Genomic DNA, 25,954 nt, shown 5'->3' with positions numbered 1-25,954 from the left:
GGATTTCCAGCCCCAGACGTAGAATCTACGCCGAGAACTTTGTGTGCTCTGTGTCTATTTGGATGAATGTGTGTTTCAACCAAGTTATTCTTCACATCTTTGGTCATACTCAAACTCTTAAATAATATGTAAATAGGAAAATTTAACGACAGCCTTCCATGAAACAAGTGCCAGAATGTTGGTTATATTGTGTCAATCAAATTGTAGACCTTTTAAGAATTTAATGTTGAACATAGTCTTTAAAAATGCTGACATCAATTAAGAGGCAATGGTTGCAAGAAATTATATTGGATCTAATTTTGTGCTTGTGTTGCTCCTGTTTACAGTTGATTCACACGAGGGAGTTATCTTTTTCAGACTGCATACCTTGACATTTTTCTTTGTTGCAACACTGGACATTGTCACATGCCTAGTTACCATGTTTGCAGTAAGAATAGTGTAGTTCTCAAGTGGCCTATAGATGATGTAGGGGCACAGATCTGTTCTCTGGTCAATATTACAGGTGAAATGCTCACATAATCCCAGTTATGAATGCTAGCCCATATCTTTTTTATTTTTGTTTCACAATTTACAGTAGTAAGATTAAAACCTGAAACCCTATAGTCGATAAGTAAATGTTATAGCTACCAGATAACAATATTGATGAACATCCTTGGATGGAAAATGAGCATTAGCCCATTAAGCGGGTGGTTTTGTAAATTGCATCCCAATTCTTTAGGGTAAGTTTTTCATTGCCAATGAAAGCCATTTATTTGTAGATTTCTTAGTTGCAACCCTGGCTTGTTTTGCCTACCAAGCAAGATTTGATTTGTATTTGGTTTAAACCAGGATTTTAATGGACTATGAAAAACAAGGGACTGAAGATGTGGAATCTGGATCAATAAACAACTTACCGATATTCCTCCTCCAACCCCAACCCCCTTCAACTTTGTTGCTGTCGCTGTTCAACCTGCTGAGTTTTTTTTTGTTGCTCCTAATAGACGACGTCATGAGCCAACATTGGTTGGTATTCATAGACTTAACAGACAGGAATGTTTTGCCTCTTCCCAAGAATACTCTATTGTTAGCACTTCATATCTAATTTCTTGCCAGAAACAAGCTGTGTGTCCTGTTCTATTTGGTACATTTTTCGTTTGTGTTAAATAATTCTGTTAAATATACCACATTTCTAGAAGGGCTGGCATTTATTTCTGATCCCAGTGCCATGAGAAGGTGCTCAAGGATAAACTGCTTCCTTGATTAGTTTGGTAAAGGTACTCCCACTATCTTGGTGTGTTGCAGAATTTTAACACAATTGGGTTCCATTAATAATGAAGGAATTCCAGATGCAAATCAGGGCGGTGCATGACTTGGAGGTACACAAAGGTATTGGTATTTTCAGGTGCCTCCTGCCTTTGATCTTGGTGAGTTGGTCAAATGCATCTGAAGATGAGACTCCAGACACTTGTGCAATTGAACCATATAACACTACAGCACAGAAAACAGGCCATTCAACCCTTCTAGTCTATGCTGAAATATTATTACACTAGACCCAATGATCTGCACCCAGTCTATAGCCCTCCAGACCTCTCCCATCCATGTATCTATCCAATTTATTCTTAAACCTTAAGAATGTGCCTGCATTTACCACATCAGATGGCACCTCATTGCACACTCCATCTCTATGAGTGAAGAAGTTTCCCCCTAAAGCCATGTCCTCTCGTATTTATCTCCCTTTATCTAAGTGGGAAGATCCTACTCACGTTTATTCTCTCTATACCCATAATTTTGTAAACCTCTATCAAATCTCCCCTCATTCTTCTTTGCTCCAAGGAATAAAGTCCTAACCTGTTTAATCTTTCCCTGTAACTCAACTAAAGACCCAGCAACATCCTAGTAAATCTCTGCACTCTTTCAATCTTACTGATATCCTTCCTGTAGTTTTGGCATCCAGAACTGTGCACAATACTCCAAATTTAGCCTCATCAATATCTTATACAACCTTACCATAACATCCCAACTCCTATACTCAATACTTGGATTTATGAAGGCCAAGATGCCAAAAGCTTTATTCACATCCCAGATCCCTTTGTTCCTCCACACTCGTCAGTGCCCTGTCATCTACCTAGGTTTGTCCTTTCAAAATGCAACACTTCACACTTTTCTGCATTAAATTCTATCCACCTCTTTCTGGCCCACTTTTCCAATTGGTCCAGATCCCTCTGCAAGCTTTGAAACCCTTCCTCGCTGTCCACAACAAGTTTATAACCTCCCCGTGGATACCTAGTTTCTGAACTCGCCTCCCATGTGGGACCTTGTCAAAAGCCAACAGCATTTCTTTCATCTATTTTCTTGGTAACCTCCTTGAAAAACTCTATAAGATACGTTAAACATGACCAACCAAGCACAAAGCCATGCTGACCATCATTAATCAGCCTTTGGCTGTCCAAATACTTGTATATCCGATCTCTCCGAACACCCTCCAATAATTTTACCTACTACTGATGTCAGGCTCACCAGCCTGTAATTTCCTGGTTTAGTGTTTCAGCCTTTTTTAAACAATGGAACAATTGTCTGGTACCTCACTCGTGGATAAGGAGTGGATTACAGGGCCCCTGTAATTTATGCACTAGTCCCTCAAGGTGTGAGAATATATCATGTCAGGCCTGGGGGATTTACCTACCTTTATTTGCTGCAAGGCAGCAAAAACCCTCTCCTCTTTAATCTCTATATGTTTCATGCCACTACTGCTTGTACACTTCTTTGTACACTCTGCCAGTTCCCTGAGTAAATACTGATGCCAAAAAACTCTTTAAGATCTTCCCCATCTTGTGAGGCTCCACACATAGACAAATGGTCTGATCTTCTAAGGCACCAATTTTCTCCCTTACTTTCCTTTTTTCTCGAAACATATTTGTAGAAGCCCTTTGGCTTTACCTTCATATTATCTGCCAAAGCAATTTCATGTCTTCTTTTTGCCTTCCTGATTTCCTTCTTAAGAATTTTCTATACTCTTCTATATTTGCTCTTTGTTGCCTCTACCTGCTATATATTACTCTCTTAACCAGATTGCTAATATCCCTTGAAAACCAAGTTTCCCGATGCCTGTTAACTTTATGCCTGAGAACATGCACTCTCAAAATGTCACCTTTGAAGGCCTTCCACTTACTGAACACATCCTTGCCGGAAAACAACTTATCCCCATCCACTCTTCCTAGATCCTTTCTCATTTCCACAAAATTAGCTTTTCTCTAATTTTGAATCTCAACTCGAGGACCAGACCTGTCTTTATTCATAATTGACTTGAAACTAATGACATGATGATCACTGGACCCAAAATCTCTGGTTACACATACTTCTGTCACCTGACTTGTCTGGTTCCCTAATAGGTGATAAAATATTGCATCTTCTCTTGTTGGTACCTCTATATATTGATTTGGAGAACTTTCATGAACACATTTGACAAACTCCAAGCCATCCAGCCTTTTTACAGAATGGGAGTCCCAGTCAATATGTTGAAAGTTAAAATCTCCTACTATCACAACTTTTTGTTTCTTACATTGGTCTGCTATCTCTCTACAGATGTGCTCCTCCATTTCTTTCTATGAGCTATCTATAATACAACCCTATCAGTGTGGTCACACCTTTCCTGTTCCTCAGCTCCACTCATTTGGCCTTCTGGGCTGTCCTGTTTAAACACAGCTGTGATATTTTCCTTGACTAGCAATGCCTCTCCTCCTCCTTTTTTGTCTCCCCCTCTATCACAGAACTCTGAAACATAGAGCTGCCAGTCCTGCCCTCCTGCAACCAAGACTCACTTATACCAATAATGTTGTAATCCTATGTGCCAACTCATGCCCAAAGCTTGTCTGCCTTTCTGACAATACTCCTTGCTTTGAAATAAATACACCTGAGAACATTTCTACCACTTACAACCCTTTGATTTCTGTCTATACATGAAGTCCTCACGTGACCTTTATCCTCCACCTCACTTATCGATTTTAGCCAATTATCACCTTTAATCAGGGTTATTAACACAGACTATGGGAATGTGGTATCTCATAGCCGCAGCATGATTTGTTGATTCCCAACTTGTGAATGCAATGGAGACTGAACAAAAGTATTGGGACACATTTCTAGAGCAAATACTTTTGATATTTGAAATTGATACCTACATGTAAGTAATACCATCAGTGTTATATAATGGCTTTTTGGGGTGGGGGGAATTGTGGGAAATATGAGAATATAGGGAGAAAGTGATAGAGGAAATGTTTTTTTTATACAAGAACAAAATAGTGGACGGAAAGTATTCTGCCTGCAGATCAGTGACTAGTGGAGTTACGCCGGGATCCATTCTGGGACCCCTGCTCTTTGTGATTTTTATAAATGACCTGGATGAACAAGTGGAAGAATGGGTTAGTAAGTTTATGGATAAGATGAAGGATGGAGGAGTTGTGGATAGTGCTGAACGTTGTTGTAGATAACAAAAGGATATGGACAGGATTCAGAGTTGGGCAAAAAATTGGCGTATGGAGTTCTATCTGGATGTGTGAGGTGATGCATTTTGGAAGGTCAAACCAGAAGGCTGCGTGAAGGGTTAATTATTGGATACTTAACTGTGTGGAAGAACACAGGGATTTTGGAATTCAAATCCATAGATCTCTCAAGGTTGCTGTTCAGGTTGATAGGGTAGTTAAGAAGGCCTGAGATGCTGGGCTTTATTAATGGGGGATTGAGTTCAAGAGTTAAGAAGCCATATTGCAACTCTACAAACCACGGGTGAGACCACACTTAGAATATTGTGTTCAGTTCTGATCACCTCATTACAAAAAAGATGTGGAAGATATGGAGAGCGTTCAGAGGAGATTTACCAGGACGTTGCCCGGATTGGAAAATAAATCTTATGACGCAAGTTTAGCAGAGCTAGGACTTTTCTCTTTGGAGAAAAGAAGAATGAGAGGAGTCTTAATAGAGGTTTACAAGATTCTTGAGAGTGGACTGCCAGTGCCTTTTTCCCAGGGAAGGATTAGCAAACACCAGGGGACATCTCGGCAAAGTGAAGGGAGGAAAGTCTAGGAGAGACATCATTAAAAAGAGTTGTGGATGTCTGGAATGGCATGCTATGGATGGTGGTGGAGGACGAAACATTAGGGATATTTAAGAGATTTTTAGACAGGTGCATGGGTGAAAGAAAAATAGAGGGTGATGAGGTAGGAAGCATTTTTTTTTGGTAGGAATATATAGGTCAGCACAACTTTGAGGGCCGTAGGGCTTGTTCTGTGCTGTAATATTCTATTACAGCTATCCTTTCCCAATTGAATCGAACTACATAGTATGCAGAAAAATGGAAGAATTAATAAAATGAAAATGGAAGATTGAAAGTTTTGGCTCTTCCAATACACTTGCTCAAATTTGTTTTTTTCTTCAATACAATGAGATTCACCTTTTGTGGAAATGTACAGATCATTGATTTTGATACCCATCCTGCAATTATTTTGTGCTGTCATTCAATTATTATTTTGTTGAGCATTAAATGTATTTTTCTTTTCAGTCAAACACAAATGCATGTTTTGTTTAATTAAACTAGCAAACAATGCTGTGAGAATTTTACTTTGGCTGCCCTTAATAAACACTTAACTGTTTAAAATTTGCTTATCATATTTAAAAGATTATTTATAATTGAAGGACTGATGTCCACTTGATGCATCCAAGGGTATATATCCAAATTTCACCACTCCTCTAATTCAGTGCTGAGAAACATGACATTGACACTGGAGATTAATTTTTCCCTTGGGCATTGTGTTTGTTATGTCGTTTTAGTGTTTTGTTTTCTGTATTGCATCCCTACGAAAATGACACGTCAGTACTTAAGATTGTGTTTCCAAGTTTTGATATTTGAGCAATTATTTCAAGTAAGGGTTATTAGTTTTCAACAAGGTTTTGTTATAAAGGAACCATGGAGCAAGTACCAAATATAATCAGCTACTTTTTTTTTGTATTGACCAGCAACGAGAACTTCGAACTCACGACGAGATGTTTTGGAGAATATTTTTAAATCATGCCTTTAATTTAGTAAATTGGCCTAGAGCATTTCAACAGTATAATCGGCCATATATTTAGATGACCAAAAACTTCCTCGTGGGAGAAGGTTTCTATGATTACCTTCAAGGAAGGAAAAGAGTTGTGGATACTTTGAGAAGGGATGTCTGGAGTTTGGAGCTTTTGCAGTTGTTGAATGATTGAAATCAGGATGTCCAAGAGTTCAAAATTGGAAGAACAAGAGCTACCTTAGAAAATATCGGGGGCTGTAAGCTGTTACAGAAAGAGAAGTAAAAGTGGGTGATCGATTTAAAAACAAGAATGAGAATGTTAATATCAAGATGCAGCTTAAGCCTTGACTAATGACACTTCATCCAGTTTCGAATAACCAGGTACAGGGAGGATAAAATGAGGAAACACTTTCAGGAGGTAACATTAAAAGAAATTTTAGTAATGTTTCCCTAATAAATGTTGCATCTTTAGCACTTGCTAAAGTACTAGCAATTCAAGCCGTAAGCAAATCAACAAATCTAATTTTTTTTTTTGTTTTCAAATAATTTATACAGCCTCTGAACCTAATTTGAAAGTGCGTTCCAGATTAAAACAGAAAGTGGCTGAAAGGAGAAGCAGCCCATTATTGAGGAGGAAAGATGGCACAATAATTAGCACATTCAAGAAGAGAGCTATAGAAATTACAGGTAAGATTGCAAAATCATCAGTTTGCTGAGCACCATTTCCTAACTAACCGTTAACTGGAAATGAAACAAATATCTTATTTGGCTTGCATTCAATTTGCTGCTCACATTTCTTTTGTAATTTAACTAATTTCCCTTATCATCTTAAAATATTAATTACCTCTGGGGTTCCATGGTTCATTTGCTCTCCAGTACCTCTCTTGTCAAATCAGTATGTGTGGGCGGCCTATGAGTGTCACCTGTCACCTGTCCATCTCTTGTGTTTTCTCATTTCGTCTCATTTTTTTGTGCTCATTCACTCCCCAGAGTTTTTCCACAACCAAACTAATGGCAATTTACACGACCTAACTAGCATATTTTAGGGCTGTACGAAAAATCCTGAGCACCTGGGGAAACCCTTGAGGTGGTATGGAAAAATGAAAACACAGTATTCATGGTCAGGATTGAACCCTGATCACTGGAATTGAGGCAGCAGCCCTGTTGTGAGTGAGGAAACAAGTTTGGTGGGTCTCAAAGGTTTGGTGACTCTGAACACAATTTTAGTAGGCAAGTGTGGGAAATGGTAACTGATGCAACACACACACACACACTTTACATCAGCCATGGGAACTTATAGCGGACAATTAATAACAAACGTGGGGAAAATAGCGTGGGAACAAAATACAATGGTACATACAATGATCAAGGAAAAATCACTACGACGCCCCACCACCCCTTGACTCGGTGCAGGCGCAGCTCGATGCTACAAGGGACACTAATTAAATGCTCCCAACCCTTTTAACAGTGAACATCTTACCAAGTTTCTCCAGCGCCCTTTCACCTTTCTGGGCCTGGAGTGAAGCAGGGTAGTCCCAAGATGGCAAAGAGAGAGAACAAAGAATGCTTGGCAACTTTATAGTGCTGGAGGGGCCAACCCAGGTCGTTAGCGGTGAAAATGGCTTGGTGCCAGGAGGGTTAATCCAATTATAACATCCAATAGTCCAAGAACAGGCAGGCTGGAGAGTCCAGTCCAGGTAATTTACATGGATCCAACAGCAAGGTGTGTACTAATGAGTGGGGCGAAACCAAACCTTGATAGGCAGCTGTTGTGTCCTCAGACTAGGTAGGGGACAGCCACAACCCTTCACAATACAAACCCATTCAGAATAAATAAAAGCTGAATGGAAGTTTGCCAAAGCTGATTATCAGTAGTGATAATCTGTATGATTTATTTCTCCCTAGTCCAAAGATGGGTTACATATAGCCTATATAACTCAGCTAACCAAAATGTGTAAGATTGCTGGACTTTGGGAACCCCAAATGCCCAGTTCCTGGAGCTCTGTTCAAACTATAAAGGATCATTTTTAAAAAATGGTATTGAATAAAATAATTCTAATATGATGGAAAATCCACATTCTTTTTGTGTCAACAACAGGTTAAAAAAAACTAGATGTATCCATTTTATTGAGTTATTCAAATTCAGTAATAAAATCTAGATTAGATAAGGTTCTGATTTTGGATATTTCAATAATCTGGGGGTTCTGATTTTGGATATTTCAATAATCTGGGGGTTCTGATTTTGGATATTTCAATAATCTGGGGGTTCTGATTTTGGATATTTCAATAATCTGGGGCTGCTTAAAATTGTTGCTTGGTAAATGGTTTTTAACTGGTGTGTTGGTGTGCATAACAATTACACTCGGGTTTTAATCATGATGTTGTAGATTCCTTTCCTTTTTTGATGTTTTCAAAAAACAGAACAAGTATAATCTGGCCATCTGAATTGGTTCCAAAATGTTCACAACTGGTAGATCTCGTACCAGACTGACAAATAGTGACTCTTTTTGCATTATTGACTCTCAGCATTTGGTGCCAATTCAAACAGGTGCTAGGGCGACAATAATAATGGGAATATATGTAGGATCCTGGTGAAATTCAAAATGATGCTCACAGTAGTTGAAATGTCACGAGAAGAGAATAGAGTGGAGAACATCCCCATGAAAATCAAAAGAGAAGCTGTTGCCAAGACTGGCCACTTATCTATCTGATTCTCTCATTTGGGCACTAAATGGAAATGGTGCAGGATAGCCCATGAGATTGATTCCCTTACAGTTCCCAAGAATTGGAATTTCAGAATCCCTCAAATGACTGAGGTAAAGTTAAAGCTGTCGTTGCCTTTTATTGGCATTTCCTGTGCAGCACGTGTGATACGTAGTAACAGAAAGTGACTTTGCAGCACACGTCCACAACTCTGCATCTGGCTTTCCACGATTCCAAATTCAGTAATTCCCTGTGGGCTTCACCAACTTGACACTGTTATTTCAAGATATGGTGATAATCTATGGAGATCAAGACAATTGAGCTTTGCTGGCCTGATCCCACTTTTTTTTCACCCTGATCACCATTAAAACTGTGATCAGATGTTTCCAGTGCAGAGATTGGTCAGGCATGTATGTTTCATATCTATACCAGCAGCAATAAGATCATAACCTCCATTTGGAATGAGGCCTTAAAACCCCTGATCATCTGCCAAAGTGACGTATGTATATGTCCAATCCGGACATAAAAACTGAGAGGTGGGTTTCTCATTAATGTATCAAGTGAAAATAGAAGGGAAAAAAAAGAGAAAATAACTCTCACAAAGTCAAATTATACTCCCCAGGAAGTCAGGGAATGTTTTTTTTTTCTTTAAAGCACAAGTTAAATACGTTAGTGCAAAAGCAAATACAACTTTGATGAACTAGCCTTTTTTAACTTTTATAGACAGCATGTCTAGCAATTGTAAGAGCATTTTTATAATCATGGATGCGTTTGCAGGAAAATACTGGGAAAACTATCATATTCTCAATGTCATTTAAGTACTACAAAACTCATAACCAACCCTGCATCCTGGGTTCTGCAAAGACTAATCACTGTTTAGTTTTAAGATCCACGTGATTGAGAAGCAGTTGCTATGGTGAACAAGCAAAACACATTTGTTCAACACGTTGTCTGCTGAGTACTAATTGTGCTTGATTAACAATGGATTTTAATATCTCATTGTAGAAGAACAAACATTTTTCCAAGTTCTTAAACTCATTTATAGAGAAAAGAGTTATCATGGTCATTTATTTGTGAAACATGAATTTTATTGGTGAGATTGTGATTTTTGAGCAAGTTTCATTCCTTGCCAGATTGTCTCACTAATGTCAGTTTTGCGAAAGACCCTGTTGAGGCCGCGTCATTGTGAACAGTAGAGAGCTACTTCCCATAATCAATGTGAAGGGATTGACAATGCATTTAGGAGGTTCCAAAATCAAGGATTGCATCTGATGTTTCAAATAGGTTATGGGATTATTCTGTGGTTTTTTGTTTTTTTTTTAATCGAAATGTCCTGAAAATGGAACTTCCCCATCGCAATGTTTTTTTTCCAGAAAAAGTAGTCTTTCAAACAGGCTCTAGATATCATGCTCTGAATATACTTTAAATTATTGCCCATAAGAGGACATTTGAAAGAGGCTATGTCTGCTGTAGTACCAGTTTTTTTTAATTGGGTAAAAACCATTTGTGACTTCTTTTATGTTTGTAAAAGCAGTTATGTACTAATGGTGTATATGAAATTTTCTGCCCCTGCTGTCCACCCTGAAACCTTCCGCCTATTTAATGTAAATCATTAGAAAGTTCCAAATTAGCAAGTGCAGAATTGGATAAACTTGGCTCATGAATCAAACAAGGTATTCCACCTTGCATTGGAAAACCAGCAAATTGTCCCTTGAAGTAATGTTGAAATGTTGCGTGTGTTGCGTTTATGGGGGGTAAACTATGTTTTTTTTTCTTTTTGAGCATTTAGCTAGAGTCTGATGAAACTGCTGTTTCCTTGATGCTAGTTTCTTTGTTTTGATTGTTTCAGTTTCCTCAGTCTGTAACAGTGCTCCTGGGTCTGGCCCTAGCTCTCCGAACAATTCAAACAATATTCCTGCAGAGAACGGAACAACCGGTTCTGTACCCAATATTCATGCTGAGGTAATAGCTTGCACCTACCGTTAAATCTTTAAATTAGTTATTTCCAAGCATATCATAACTAGCCTTTTTATAAGCTGTTGCTTTGAAATCTACAGGCAGTAAATCTGAGTTTGGCCATGTTATCAAATAAATTAATTGTACTGCATTAAATGCGCTCCCATGGAAAATAATTTGTTTTGAGTTTGTACTTGTATTTGGGAGCTGTAGAGTGATATAAAGGAAAGCTGTAAGATTTTTGTTTTAATTGTAAATACTCTGGATTGCACTGTAACAAGCTTTAGGTTTCATCTGAATTAATTTTGAAAAGTGAATTATTCAAAAGCTGATGTTCTTTAGTAGTATGTTGCAGATAATTCAAATATTCAGAATGTGAGCCGTTAAAACTAAAACTCTGCAGTGTACTTAATTCAGTTGAGCCAATATAAATTTTCTGTTTTTCCAATGAGATTTATTCTTTTGGGATGGTGTCCAGTAAAATCAAGATTGAGACTGACAAAGTTCGTTTCATCAAATCACTTCACTAGTCTGGGAATGTGCTGATATTATCCAAAGGTCGATATGTAATATACATATGCTCCTCCTCTGCAGTTTGATGTGCAGGGTTGCACATTTTCATAGAAAATACTAAAACTATAGAAAAAAATTCATGTAGTTAAGCTTGATTTTCTATGGCTAATATTGTTGGCAGCTGATGTGAGTAATTTTCTGCATCCTATTTGAACATTTGATATTTTGATAAAATTGATATCTGTGATTTTGTTCAAATATGCATTGCAGATATTTATAAAGAATTATGTATGTTCTTCAGTAGAGTGTGTGTAACATGATATGGAGGTATTTTATTTCCATTTTAATAACTGAAGTATCCAATAACAAACAAGAATACAGTCAGAGAAATGTTTTTTTTTTGTCTACCGTCAGTTTAAATGATACTCTTGCACTGGAAGCTCAATAATTTTCGACCTGCAACGTACTGTAAGAACATTGACAAACAACTTGACCTCAAAGCTCCTGTCGGAGTAAACATTTATGAAACGAAGGAAATATGAAATACCAGGCATGGTGACTAAGGATGACTCAGTCCTCGTATCAAGAATAATGACTGTGTGTCAATGTTTGTCATTATTTAGTGTTTATGAAGAACTCCTTTTGCTGCAGTGGATGAAGTAGTGAAAAATAGGTACCTTGACCAAATCTTGCAGAAGTTAGCTTCAGTAAAGAATTCTATGATGATAAAAAAAAGCTGAACTGCAACCTGAGTGGTTCACGAGAATGTTGACAGGATTTCAGGGTCTGAGTTACAGGGAAAGGTTGTGCAGACTGGGGCTTTTTTCTCTGGAGCGTAGAAGATTGAGAAGGGACTTGATAGAGGTGTTTAAGATTTTAAAAGGGACAGACAGAGTAAATGTGGATAGGCTTTTTCAATTAAGAGTGGGGGAGATTCAAACAGGAGGGCATGATTTAAGATTGAAGGGGGGAAATTATAAGGGGAACATGAGGGGAAATTTCTTTACGCAGAGGGTGGTGGGGATGTGGAATGAGCTTCCGGCAGGCGTGGCAGGATCATTGGTTACATTTAAGGAAAGACTGGATCGTTACATGGATAGGAGGGGATTAGAGGGTATGGACCGGGTGCTGGTCAGTGGGACTAGGAAGGTGGGGATTTGCTATGGCATGCACTAGTAGGGCCGAACTGGCCTGTTCTGTGCTGTAAGTGGTTATATGGAGTGTACAAGAATAATAATGGTCTTTCAGAGTTTTGCATTAGATTGGAATGTGGAAAATCCTTCAACCAGGTGCCCAACCAAGATCTCTCTTCTATGTAGTGAGCCACATGCTCTTTTCATAATGTATCAAGTTTTTTTTTAAATTTGACATACAGAACAGTAACAGGGCCATCCAGCCCACAATTACACCCAATTGACATACAATCCCATTCATTTTTTTTGAAGGGTGGAAGGAAACTGGAGCGCCCAGAGGAAACCCATGGGGCATGGGAAGAACTTATACTCATTACAGACAGTACTGGATTGCGCAAGAAAGTGTTATTGCTTTACAATATGTTTCGGTTTGAAAAATGTTAGCCAGAATCTTGAAATTTGTTAAATAAGGTTCAGCACTTAATGCTAAACAATGATTGAGAGAAAACATGACACTGACAGCCCCAACAATATTTGGCAGGATCACACAGAAGCCTCGTGTAAACAGTGGATGAAAAACACCACTTCCAAGTGGATTCACTGCCTGTCTCGTTATTGTTGGCCAAAATTATAAAAACTGATTTGTGTGAGATTAAAAAATGAGCATTTGCCAGACGTACACATCCTACCCTTCTGAGATACTTGACGGAAATATATGTAGTGAGTGATCTCAGCAGTTCGATTCATAGAAACTGACTTTACAGTTAGCACATAAATTTCAATTTAAAATTTAGACATGCAGCCCTTTCAACCCACGAGCCCTTGCTGCCCAAATACTCAATTGACCTACAACCCCCACACATTTTGAAAGGTGGGAGGAACCCAATGCAGTCACAGGGAGAATGTACCGGCGCTGTAACGGTGTGGGACTAATTGCATTGCTAACCGTGCCACCCAGTTAATTACACACTGACATTTTAGTTTCCCTTTTAATTTGATTATATTTTTGAGGTAATTCTTGGAAAAATGTGTGCATTGTTCTAATCCCAGCGGTATTGGTATCATAGAGATAGGAAAATTCAAACAATGCTTGAAACTGAAGAGTTGGTTTATCAAATATTTCTTTTATAGTAAAGAACCAATGAATCGTAACAGCCAAAATAAGCAATTCCAATGTATATTTCTGTCACCTATCTTCATAGGTTGGATATATTATTTTTGGAAGGGTCCTTGAATCTCCACCAATTCCACTTGACTTGCAAAGTGCTTCCAGCATTTTCTGTAATTTTTTTTTTTCGATAATGTATACTTCCAGGATTCATGTATATTTTGAATTCTAAGTAAAGACTCCATTCATTTTACAGAATTAAGAAATAATTCCAAGCAGCAGGAAGCTTTCACTGTATGTTCTCAGCACAAGGATCATGATCAGGTTTTTTGATGTTTTAATAAATGGACTGACCAATTAATAGAAGATCCTTTGGATAAATTAAATTATACGTCGCATCTTGCACCACTTCAAACCTTTAGCCTTCAGCTATTTAGATTTAGGCAATGAATCCACTATCAGACAATATTTGCTTTCACTATTCACATCCAAATTGTGGAAGTAATTTACTTTGAATATTGTAATATACTACAGTGTTTACTAAGACTTCCATTAAAAAAAAACGACATGGGCTGCTTATCTTTGATACTGTGATATATTCAAAATTTGATACGGATGAATTACTTCTGTGCGAGAAGATTTTATTCCACAAGGTAATCTTATGCAAATTTAGGCATACAGCATCATAACAGGCCTTCTGGCTCACAAGCCCGTGCTGCCCAATTTCACTCAATTGGCCTACAACCTACAAATTGGCCTCCAACCTACAAATTGGCCTCCAACCTACAAATCAGCCTACAACCTACAAATCGGCCTACAACCTACAAATCGGCCTACAACCTACAAATCGGCCTACAACCTACAAATCGGCCTACAACCTACAAATCGGCCTACAACCTACAAATCGGCCTACAACCTACAAATCAGCCTACAACCTACAAATCGGCCTACAACCTACAAATCGGCCTACAACCTACAAATCGACCTATGTTTTGAAAGGTGGGAGGAAACCCACGGAGACTCAAGGAGACTGTCCAAACTCCTAACAGACAATGCCAAATTTGAACAGGGTTGCTGGCACTGTAATAGCATTGCGCTGACTGCTATGCTTATACAATTGCCCGGTTATGCTAACCATGCTACATCTTACCTTCAGATAATTCACATTTGAGCAGCATTATGATCATTGACACTGTTCACCTTGTGTATTTAATGAATGCTTGTTGCTATCAATGTTCCAAACAAGTTATACAGTAATTATTAGAAAAGCTTTTGATAAAGTACTGCACAGGAGATTAATGAGGACAAACTGATCTCATGAGAACTAGGGTGAGATGGCCAATTAGATATAGAAATGACTTGATGGTAGGAGACATAGTATGGCAGTAAAGGTTGTTGCCCAGATTAGAGGCATGTGTCCAGTTGAATCCACTGTTGTGTGACATCTATATTAATAACTTGGATGACGATGTCATTAAGCTTGAAAATCTTGCCAAAATTTGTGATGTAGTAGACAGTGAAGAATGTTTTCTACAACTATAGAAGATGCTGGTGAGACCCTATTTGGAATATTGTGCAGTTTAGGTTGTTAAGCTGGAAAGGGCAAAGAAAAGATTCAGTAGGACTATGAGGAGATGTGGGATGGGCTTGGACTTTTCTCCCCAGAATGTGGGAGGCAATGTGGTGGAACCATTTTGAAGTTCATAAAATCATGAGGCCCTGAGAAAAGGTAAATTCTCGTAGCCTTTCCCCCGCCGCCCCCCCCCAGAGTAGGCATCAATGTATGAGAGAAGAAAGGCTAAAAGGTGAGAAGCATCTTCACAAAAAAGGTGGGTATGTAGAACGAGCAGTGAGAAGTGATAGAAATGGGAATAATTGTGATGTACAGGCAGCATTTGGGTTAGGAACGGTTTAGATGAATATGGGCTGAATAATCAGTTGGGCTGGAGCCTGTTTCCTTGTTGGAGAATGCTGTGACACTAAATTAGAAGTTGGACATGTGTTAGGTGGAATTGCTTTTATCCAAAAGCACAAATGATTTTTTTTTTTGTCTAATTTCATGAGTTGTGAAGGCTCACTGTTCTCCTTCTATACAGTGAAAACTGATTGCTTTAAATGTGAGAATCAAGCCCTGGTATAAAAACGAAAAGCATTGGGTCATGTCGGCAATGAAGTGAATGTAAAGCAGAAATTTGTTTTCTTCCACAGCATATGCACCCACATCAAAAAGCAGTGAGCACTGATGGGTCATCCAGTCAGCTCAGCCTTTACACATCCCCTTCTCTGCCTAACATTTCCCTGGGGCTCCCAGCGACAGTCACAGCATCAAGCTCACAGATCAGTGTAAGTAGACAATTTGTTTCGTGGACCCCGTGCACTCCTGATAGATGTACTGAATTAAATAATAATGTGTTTTCTTTTGATTTCTACCTTTTTTTATTTGGCTGAAGAGGCTACTGTCGAACCTTAAAGGTTCTAGAAATGATAGTCAATGAACTGGGCAACAATTAAAATTTAAACAATGAATAATTGGCTTTGTTGTTTTTGCTTAGAGATTGAATATCCCCCAAATGTAAAACTTTGAATGGTTGTGTTTCTATGTCCATAGACGGGCTACTGTTGAAATTTACATCACCAGACCTTGTGATTTTTTAAAAAAAACTTCACTGAGCAGATTTGCATATATCGACCAGGAATGAAGGTACAGTGTGTATGGCGATAGATCCCTCATTGACTGTCATTCTTTTATCAGCTTGACCAGGATGAAAATGGAAAGTAGTTGTAGTGATAAGCAAATTCTCTTGGTGGTTAACATTCAGTGCATTTTTCTGTAGGAGGTACAGTGAGTATGCTGACGGCTAGCGTGGCCATGATGAAGGAATCAAAAAGAATAGGAAACATTTTGTTCTGTAGTACAATTGTTTTGTTGTGTTCATGTCATTTTGCTTTCCGTTTCTAGCCTTCACAAAAGATCTCGGCCCAACAAGAGGCAGAGCGACAAGCCATTCAGTCTTTACGGCAAGGTGGTGCCTTAACGGGGAAGTTCATGAGTACCGCATCACTCCCATCCTGTTTGCCTACAACAGCACTTGAAGGAGAAGCCAATACTCATAGCCACTCCTCTCTTCTACAACACGTGCTACTTCTGGAACAGGCGCGACAACAGAATGCTTTAATAGCTGGTGAATACTTGCATTTGGAAACTTAATTTGCAACAGCTGATAATTCTGCCCAGATACACGATCACTATATGAAAGCTGACTGCCCTGGGATAGATTAAAGTACGATCCTAAGAAATAGGAGCAGGAGTAGGCCAATCGGCCCGTCGGGCCTGCTCTGTCATTCAGTGGTTGATCCAATGGTCGGCTCAACTCCACCGACCTGCCTTTTCCCCGTGTCCCTTAATTCCCCTACAATGGAAAAACCTATCCAACCTGGTCTTAAATGTATTTACTGAGGTCGCCTCCACTGCTTCAATGGGCAGCGAATTCCACAGATTTACCACCCTTCGAGTAAAGCAGTTCCTCCTCATCTCCGTCCTAAATCTACTACCCTGAATCTTGGGGCTACGTCCCAAAGTTCTCGTCTCCACCAATGGAAACAAAAATCAAAAATGTAAACTAAAGAGGATTCTCTAATAACCTCTGGGTTGAAGATTTGATTTCACTGAGAATGTGTATTTTTATTGATCTTTTGCATTATTTTAAATGAAGTTTGTACATTGGTCCCCATAAAATTATTCTTTATTTTTTTGGAGTGCAAGCTGCTTTATTGAGGAAGCACAAAACTGCTTTGATATGACCTCTTCTTTCAAAAGACCCAAGAAAATGTGTTACAAAAGTGGTAATTGTTACCCAATTCAATAAGAAGCATTGAGTGTAACAGCATGGGTAAAACAATTAACAAAGACGAAGAGATACGGAATAATACAAATTTTTTTTGGACTGGGGGAAAAAGACGGTGGTGTTCCTCAGTTATCATTGGAAGCACCTCAGCTTGTAAAATGATTGGATGTATGGTTCTATAAGAACAATTTCCACATTTAACGGCAGCACACTTGAAAGCATAGTGAAATGCAAGAAGAACAATACAGACTGTCAGGAAATAAGCAGATGAGATTTGAAGGAGAAAAATCCCAGGTGCTAGATTTTTGAAAGGAGGAACAAGGAGAGGCATCATAAACAGAAGGGCATGATTCTAAAACAATACAAGAGGAGAGAGATCAGGAGAAGTATGCACAGAGATGAAAGAATGTGGCAGGGCAGGTTTGCAGGATTGTGCAGTTTACCACAGGACGATAGGAATCATGATGAACCTTCAAAGGTTTGGCCAATTTGATAAAATTGGTGTTGCCTTCAGCTCTGGGCAGCATAATTGAAGAAAGCATAATTGAAGGAGGAACAGAAGAGATTTTTAAGAATGTCACCGGGGATAAGAGATTTTAGCCTTTGGATAGACCAGAGAAGCTGGTGATATTTTTTAAATAGAAAAGGGAATCTGATTGAAGTGTTTAAAATGGTAAAAAGATCTTGACAGATAAAGAGGAGCTGTACCTGGTATTGGAAGGGTCAAGGATCAGTGAATATCAAATGAACGAATTTGCTAAAGAGTAAAAAGAGCTGCGAGGGAAAAATGTCAGATAATGAGGAAAGGTGAAAAGTGGAAACAGCTTGACCAACCTTGTGTAGAACCAGTAAGGGCTCGATAGGCATTTTGCGTCACAGGTATCATAAGATTTTGGCATACATCATCCTGCCAGAAGCCATTTGAAATAAATAAATATTTAGATTCCTACATTGCAGATTCATTCTATTTAATTGTTCAATTTCTATTTTCATTTGTGTGGATGAACCAACTGATGTTCTTATAATCCGAACTCTGGCCTCCTAACTTTATTTTTTAGCTATTTAGACATTTACCACTGGGACATGAATTAATGTTGTACAGTAAAAATTCCATTATCCAGAACCTATGGGTATTGGTAGATGCCAGATAAGTGAATTTTCTGCTTGCTTGAGACTGTGTTGCGCGATTGGTGAATGAACCGCAAGTGAGCACCAATTTTAAATGTTCATATTTTTTACCTATTTATTTTCTGCGATTATTTTTTTTCTCCCCAGTTGCTTGAATTCTGGGTAATGGGTTTTACTGTACTTTGTGGATCTCCCAATATTGATCAGTTGGCAAGTAAGCATGGCCACGACAAGGTTAAGTCCTTCATAGCAGCAACACCTTAAGTAAAACTAAGCTTTTGCATGAAACCTAAAAAAAAAAATTGCTAACTGATCAAGCCACTCAAAAAGTGTTGATTGAGCAGGTCAGTGGGATTAGGCAAAAAATGGTTCAGCACAGACTGGAAGGGCCGAAGGGGCCTGTTTCTGTGCAGTAATGCTCTATGGTACTTCAGACAACGAAAAAAAATAGAAAACGCTGTCCACTTTCAGCAGGTCATACAGCACCTAGTGAAAGAAAAACATAGTTAAGGATCTGTAATACTGAAATACTAAATATAATATTTTCTAGCATTTCATATTTTTATGACATCTCATCTCCATCATTTGAGGTATCTTTGATTTTGAAAGGCTTTCAAAATGTTCCAATCATAAAGAAAATTCAAAATCTATTAAAACAATTCTGTTTAAAAAAATGTAATCAAAAATTAAATCATTCAAAAATGTTTATTGCATTTTCAATAAAACAATTAAATGTTATTAAAAATGATGTTATCTTTCTTCTTGCAGCTGATCTTTCTAATTATAGACTTGCTGCTCTTGTGCAATTCTAAACCCAGTGGTCGGATACTGCGTCATGACTGATGAGAAGTTTATCAAGTTTAAGCTTAATTACTATGGAATTGCCATCATTTCCCAGCAAGTTTCAGTCCAATTCAGTTGTGTTATTTGAAAAATGTTAAGTAAAGCCTTTCAAACTGCTTAATGAATTAATACGTCACATTCATGAAACATGAAGTAAAAGTCTTTTTGAAGTTTGTACTTTCTATTTTAAACCCAAAATTATGTTTCAGATCTTTTTACGTAACTATTTAAAAAAAGTGCAAGGAGAAATATTGGCCAAGAGTAATACACCCTACCATAATATCTTGTCAAATAGGCACCACCTGTGTTTCAATACAACAGCTCTTTGGGGCTGAAGAACAGTGTGGATGTCTGTAAACACAGTAAAAAAAAATGCAAAAAAAAAATCGAAGAAAGTAGATACCATGGGGGGGCGTCATGTGAGGCTTTGAGTGACGACACGCAACCTCACGACTCCCATGGGATTAGTTTTTTTTTGAAAAGTATTTATTTAGAAAAGTTTTTTTAAGAGTAAAATAACTTTAATTTAGTATAAAGCGTCTAACTAAACTTTTGAGATGTCACCTTAGAAAAATAAATAAACACCTTTGGTTAAAAAAAAATGCAGACATTTAAAATTGGTGCGCCTCATCATTAGTTTGCCACTCCACACAACCCGCAATCTCGAGCAACTGAAAATTCACTGTAATTCCTTGATTAATTGATTTTGTTCTAAAACTAAAAGTGAATGTGTGAACCTCACAGCAAAAAGTACATGGAATATTGCAAAGTTGTTCACGAAAATATTCACATTTAAAATACTGTAACAATGTTCCTATCATTTATCTTAGTGCCACTGCATGCTCAGTCACCACTGGTGACAGGGGAGAGAGTTTCCACCAGTCTTCGAACAGTGAACAAGTTGCCTCGACATCGCCCGCTCAGTCGTACTCAGTCAGCTCCTCTACCCCAGAGTCCACAGGCCTTACAGCAGCTGGTGATGCAGCAACAACACCAGCAATTTCTGGAGAAACAGAAACAGTACCAACAACAAATGCAACTGAAGGTGGGAAGAACAAAGGGTTAAACTTGAAGGAACTGCACTTTCAGATTTAACATCTGTACAAATCTTTATAGATTTTATTTATTTAGAGAAATTATAGTGTGATTCCAGATTATTTTATTGTCATGTAAAACTTGTCAACATTTTGCTTGCCATAAAGGCATACAAAGTGGCCTAGCCTGGCGGCCCCACCAATAGGGTGAAGAGAAGTAGGAGAGTTAATTTACCTTCTGCCACCTCTACAACCAGACAACCTCTTGTCCGCTCCATCAACAACTCTGAGCACAGTGTGAAATATCTGCAAATATATATTGTGGAACAGCTGATCAAACACAAAGAAAAGTCCTGCTTTTATATTGTTTGTTTCAATTAATTCAGCAGATCATGAGATGCATTTGCTTATAATCAGTTGGTTGTGTTTTCTTCTCCACACATTACAATGTTTTACAAGTATCAAATTCTCTTACAAATCTAAAGAGTGACTCGCCTTAAAGTTGTCTTCACGTTTATCTTCTTTCTTTGGCTTGGCTTCGCGGACGAAGATTTATGGAGGGGGTAAAAGTCCACGTCAGCTGCAGGCTCGTTTGTGGCTGACCAGTCCGATGCGGGACAGGCAGGCACGGTTGCAGGGGAAAATTGGTGGGTTGGGGTTGGGTGTTGGGTTTTTCCTCCTTTGCCTTTTGTCAGTGAGGTGGGCTCTGCGTTTATACTTTATAACCTTATGACTTATTCATTAATTTATTGACCAGTATAAATAATTTTTCACTCCTCTTTCTTCAGCTGGGTTACTATATTCAAATCCGGGTACATAACACTTTAAAAATTTCAAACGCTGATTGAAGAGGATACAGGAAACATACTAGAATTATACCAGGATGAGTTATGTAGAGAGATTAGAGAATATGGATCCGTCCTCAGAGGAGAGAAAGATTAAGGATGTTCAAAGAGTAAGGGGAGGTCTTTTTTTAATGGCAGATGTGTCCATAACTATGGGCACAGATTTAAGGTGATTAGGAAAAGTCAAAGAAAGCTTCTGAAACCTTTTGACACGTCAAATTGTTTGAATCTGGAATTCCATGGATGGAATGATGGAGGTTTATTTGGTGTTAACACATATGGAGAGTGCAGCTGTTACAGCACCAGCAAGTTGGATTTGAATCTGGCACTGTCTGTAAGGAGTTTGTCCATTCCCCCTGTGTCTGCCTAGGTTTCCTCTGAGTGTTCAGATTTCAAAACGCACCGGAGTTACGTGTCATTTGGATGTAATTATGTGGCATAGGCCTGTGGGCCAAAAGGGCCTATTACTGCACAGTACATATATCTAAATTTAAAAAAACATTCAAAAGAGCATTGAAGGAATATACAGAGTGCAAAGATCAGGGTAGGGTGACAAGGTCTCAATTGCTGGAATGACCACAATGGGCCAAATATTAGCCTGAAGCTTCAATGGTACTAATTTGCAAACAAAATAAACTGCTTTCTTTCCTTTTATTGTCGGCTTTGTAGATTTCTCCTTTGCATTGATACATTTATTCATGCATGCCCACTTTTCGCAGATGCTGTCCAAATCAAGCGAACAACCCAGGCAGCCTCCAAGTCATCCCGAGGAGACGGAAGAAGAGTTAAGCGAGCAACAAGATATGCAGGAGGATCAGCCGACTTCACGAAGCGTCCACATCACTTCTGGAGGAAGTGAAGCAGCTGCCGAAAACCTTGAACAGGATGCAATGCAAGTGAAAGACGAGCCGCCAGATAGTGAAGAGGAAGATCAGTTAGAAGATCAGAAGGAAGTTAAGAAGCAACCTTCGCATTTTAATCAGGTGATTCCATTTTGACTTTAACTTCCACCTCTCATCTCATGATGGCAGTAGTCAAAGCTCATGACTTAATGCTACTTATTTTTTGTGCACAAATTTTTTTTTTATTATCCCTGTAAGTTGAACATTTATTTAAAAACATTCTCAACTGGAAATGGCAATCTGATTTGAAGAGTAGGTGTAAAGATTAGTTTTAAATATCACTGAATATAATTGTGCTTGTTATTTGTTGCTTTAATGATATTCTCGTCGACGGTCTGAAAAGGACGGATGAAAACCAACTTAAATTTAAAGTTAGTGAAGTGTAAAAAGTATTTTGTTTGCATGTCTTCTTAATGTATTCCTCTTTACACTGAGGTTAAGATTAATATAGCAGTGTGGCCTGTGTAAACTATCCGTTGAGGGTTTTTTTATGTGTTGAATTCCTCAACAGAGCAATGCAGGTGCACAATGGAAGTTGCAGGAAGCCAGGGAAGCTGCATGGAACACAGAATTGACTTGCTATGTTGGACCAAATCTTCCAAGGGCCCACCAACAATTACCACCATAACTGCCACCACTTTTCGGAACACAGTGAAATGGGCAAGGGTCCCAATTTGCCAATCTTTTGACTGGCTTCCCATTAATTCAACAGGGCCCCCACTAACAGCAATGGAATGTTCTGCCTCACATCTGTATCTATCAGCTTAGACAATCGCGGACTCAAACCTTGGTCTTAGTTTTAAATGTCTCAAGGACCCCCCCCCCCCACCCAGGCTATATCCCGTACGTTCTTCAATGGGCTGCAAGACCAGAGCTTACCACAGTCAGTCAGTGACCACCTCAAAACGCGAAGGGGCTGTGAATTTCATTCACTTACATCTGCTTATTGTAAACTAGCACATCTATCCTTCTGTTGTTGAAAATCTTGTACTATACTTTTCTGTGATGGGGTCTTCAATGGACACTAGTCACTCTGTCCTGTTTTATTAGTAGATCTATTACAGCAATTATCAAAAGGATGGTAACAGATAAAGAGTTATGAGCATGACCTGGAGATTGGTTATATGCAGAACGGTGATTTGGGGCTACATTTTTCACTCGCACCTCGTGAGACTCATCAGCCATACAGCTGTTCAGGGACGGAGCTACACACATAAACATTTGAAAAATCACTGATTCAGCAAAGGGTTGCTGATCATCTAGCCTATCAATGGATTTCAACCAGAAACATTCGGGGGGGGCTGGGGGGGGGGGAATTAGACAAGTTGAGGAGGGGGGGGGGGGGGAGGTGAAACCGGATTGGGTAAGAGATTGGAAGGGTTGAAAGATTCAGCTAGGTATTATACTTGCCTGTGGGCCTTCCACCTCGATGTTGCATAACAATATATTCTCCTCAGTTACAGTGCTCTCCTTAGCCACTACATCCACTTGCCTAAAGTTCAAGGTACCTTGCAGAGCTTTTAACAAATATGCTACACAGGGTGTGAAGAATTCTAGTATGTATGCTTCTGATGTGGAAATAGCAACAGGATATCAAGAGTAATTCACAACAGGAATTCAGTATTGTTCAAGGAAGCAACAAACTATAAATGTTCTAAATTTAAATTGACTGACTGCTGCCATGGGTAGTGAATGCAATTTAAAAATTAAAATTATTATATTCACAGCACCGATGGTTAAAAATCTTCCCGACTATACAACTATACTTTAAATTTATGATCACGTCAAGAACTAAAATCATCTCTGTCTGTCACATCAAGCCCTTTTACAATCCTGAATATTTTGATCAGTTTATTCCATAGGCTCTTGGTTTAAAAGGAAGGAGCCGTAGCCTGCGTATTATTTCTGGATGGTAAGAACCGATCAATTCTCGTGTTGTTCTGCTCCGTCGCCTCGTGCCTTCTCCGCCCTCCCAGAGTTTCTAATGATCTTAGCTGCTGAGCAAAGTGGATGGAAAATGAAACGTGTTGGCTCATTCCAATCAAACTTGGTTAATGAAGTTATCACTACTACAAAACTTCAGCACAAGCCGATTTCCGTGAATAAAATGTTTTGAACACCAGTGGCTGAAACAAAAAAATGTCTTGTCTTAAATTGCAAAAGAGAGTGGAATGTAACCGCATTTGTAAACTTGAAACATCTCTCAAAAGAACAAGCAGATTTAGTTGAGGTTATTTATTTATTTGATATTTTTCTGACATGATTTTTGAAGATTGGATTCTTTGGTTGCTGAGGGTTGTGGCAGGAGAGCAGTGGTGGAAATTTTATTTTGGAAATTACTTTAATGCAGTATTAATTAGATGTGTGGAATTGATTTTTCCCCACAAAAGATGGCCACCATTGGTTTTCCACAGAACAGAAAAAAATATTTTCAAGCAAAGCTCATTCCAACAGAGCATTCCATTCAGTGCATTTTGGTGTAACACGCAAGTTTAATTGTTTTTTTTTAAACCGTTTAGTACAGTGAAATCCTTGTTATCTGGAATTCCACAAAATAAACTGTGGAAAATAAATGGGTAAAAAGTATAGACATTTAGAATTGGCATGCCCCGCCGTTAGTTCTCCATTCACGCAACACACAGTCTGAAGCAACCGGAAAGTTGACTTATCTGGCATTTACCAATCGCCGTAGGTGCTGTAATATTTTAAGTTTTGCATGTTTCATCAATTTCTCATTTTATTGGAAGACCACAAGAGAAAAAGGATTAGAAAAATAGGCTAATATTGAGATTGGATGAACTCCTATGCAGAAATGGGAAGAGGCCTCCCAGCCTCTCAAACCTCTTCTACCGTTCAATAAGATCATTGCTGATCTAATGTTGGTGTCAAGTCTATTTTCCTGTCTCCAGTTCAATAATCGGTCTAATCTCCATGGCTCCATAACATAGAAAATTCCATATTCAGGAATGGACAACCCCTTATTCTGAAACTATACTCTGCTCCAAATTATTTTAAGAATGCACACCCTCTCTGAAGCCCCTTCATTGTGAGGTTCATTTTTAAAGTGATGGTTTACATTATTCTGAACTGCAGAGTTTGTCCCTCAATCAAACTTTCCTTGCAAGCACCTCCCCTTTTCCTTGCAAGACAATCCCTTCAACTGAAGAAGCAACTTAGTATTCTTGATTGTTTCCTATTCAAGTATTTTTCTGCAGATTGATGCAGTGGAATTGTTATCCAAGTTCTCCTGCGATTGCCCAATAAATTTGTCCATGTTTTAAATTATGTCACCACTTCTGTTACTGGTGCCAAAATCATATCAAGTTCGCAAATATGTGCACATCAAATTTCCTGATTGATGTGCTTTTATCAATGAATTATTACATAAGATTTACAAAGGAAAAATAAATCAATATTCACTTGTATACTATACTGGGGCAGGGTGTGGTTAACCCTAATCTTGGATTCCCTCCAAGTTGCACGCCATTTTAAATTGGAAAATTAGATCTAATATTTTTTTAAAATTTATTTTAAATTTAGACAAACGGCACCGTCGCAGGCTATTTCAGCCCACGAGTCCATGCCACCCAATTTACACCCAATTAAACTACACCCCCAGTATGTTTAGAATGATGACAGGAAATTGGAGCCCCAGGGAAAATTCATTCAGACACATGGAGAATGTACAAACTCCTTATACTCAGCGGGGATTTAAAACCATGGTCCTGATCGCTGGCGCTGTAAAGATATTGCGCTAACCACTACGCAAACCGTGCTGCCCTACTCTTCACCATTACCTGGGTAAGGTTCTGAAACTCCCTGACAAACGACATTATGGTGCATCTTCGCTGCACGGGTTCTTGTTTCTTTTTTTGAGGGGGATGTGAGCATCACCGACAAGGCCAGAATTTATTA

At 38.6% G+C, this 25,954-nt stretch overlaps 1 protein-coding gene across 10 annotated transcripts in view; it reads left to right on the top strand.

Moving 5' to 3' along the window:
• The window catches only part of hdac5 (histone deacetylase 5), a 234,513-nt gene that overhangs the window by 151,232 nt on the left and 57,327 nt on the right, over positions 1-25,954 (top strand). For all 10 annotated transcript variants that reach the window (XM_069904642.1, XM_069904638.1, XM_069904639.1 and 7 more), the window contains 6 exons: positions 6,585-6,716; positions 10,582-10,694; positions 15,651-15,785; positions 16,402-16,624; positions 20,089-20,303; positions 21,857-22,120. In XM_069904642.1, coding sequence (XP_069760743.1) covers positions 6,585-6,716; positions 10,582-10,694; positions 15,651-15,785; positions 16,402-16,624; positions 20,089-20,303; positions 21,857-22,120 — 1,082 coding nt within the window. The remainder of the gene's footprint in view (positions 1-6,584; positions 6,717-10,581; positions 10,695-15,650; positions 15,786-16,401; positions 16,625-20,088; positions 20,304-21,856; positions 22,121-25,954) is intronic.

This window comes from Narcine bancroftii, chromosome 12 (genome assembly GCF_036971445.1).
Source record: "Narcine bancroftii isolate sNarBan1 chromosome 12, sNarBan1.hap1, whole genome shotgun sequence".
Lineage (NCBI taxonomy): Eukaryota > Metazoa > Chordata > Chondrichthyes > Torpediniformes > Narcinidae > Narcine > Narcine bancroftii.
The sequence above is the reverse complement of the archived record's forward strand: the minus strand, read 5'-3'. Positions and strand labels throughout refer to the sequence as shown.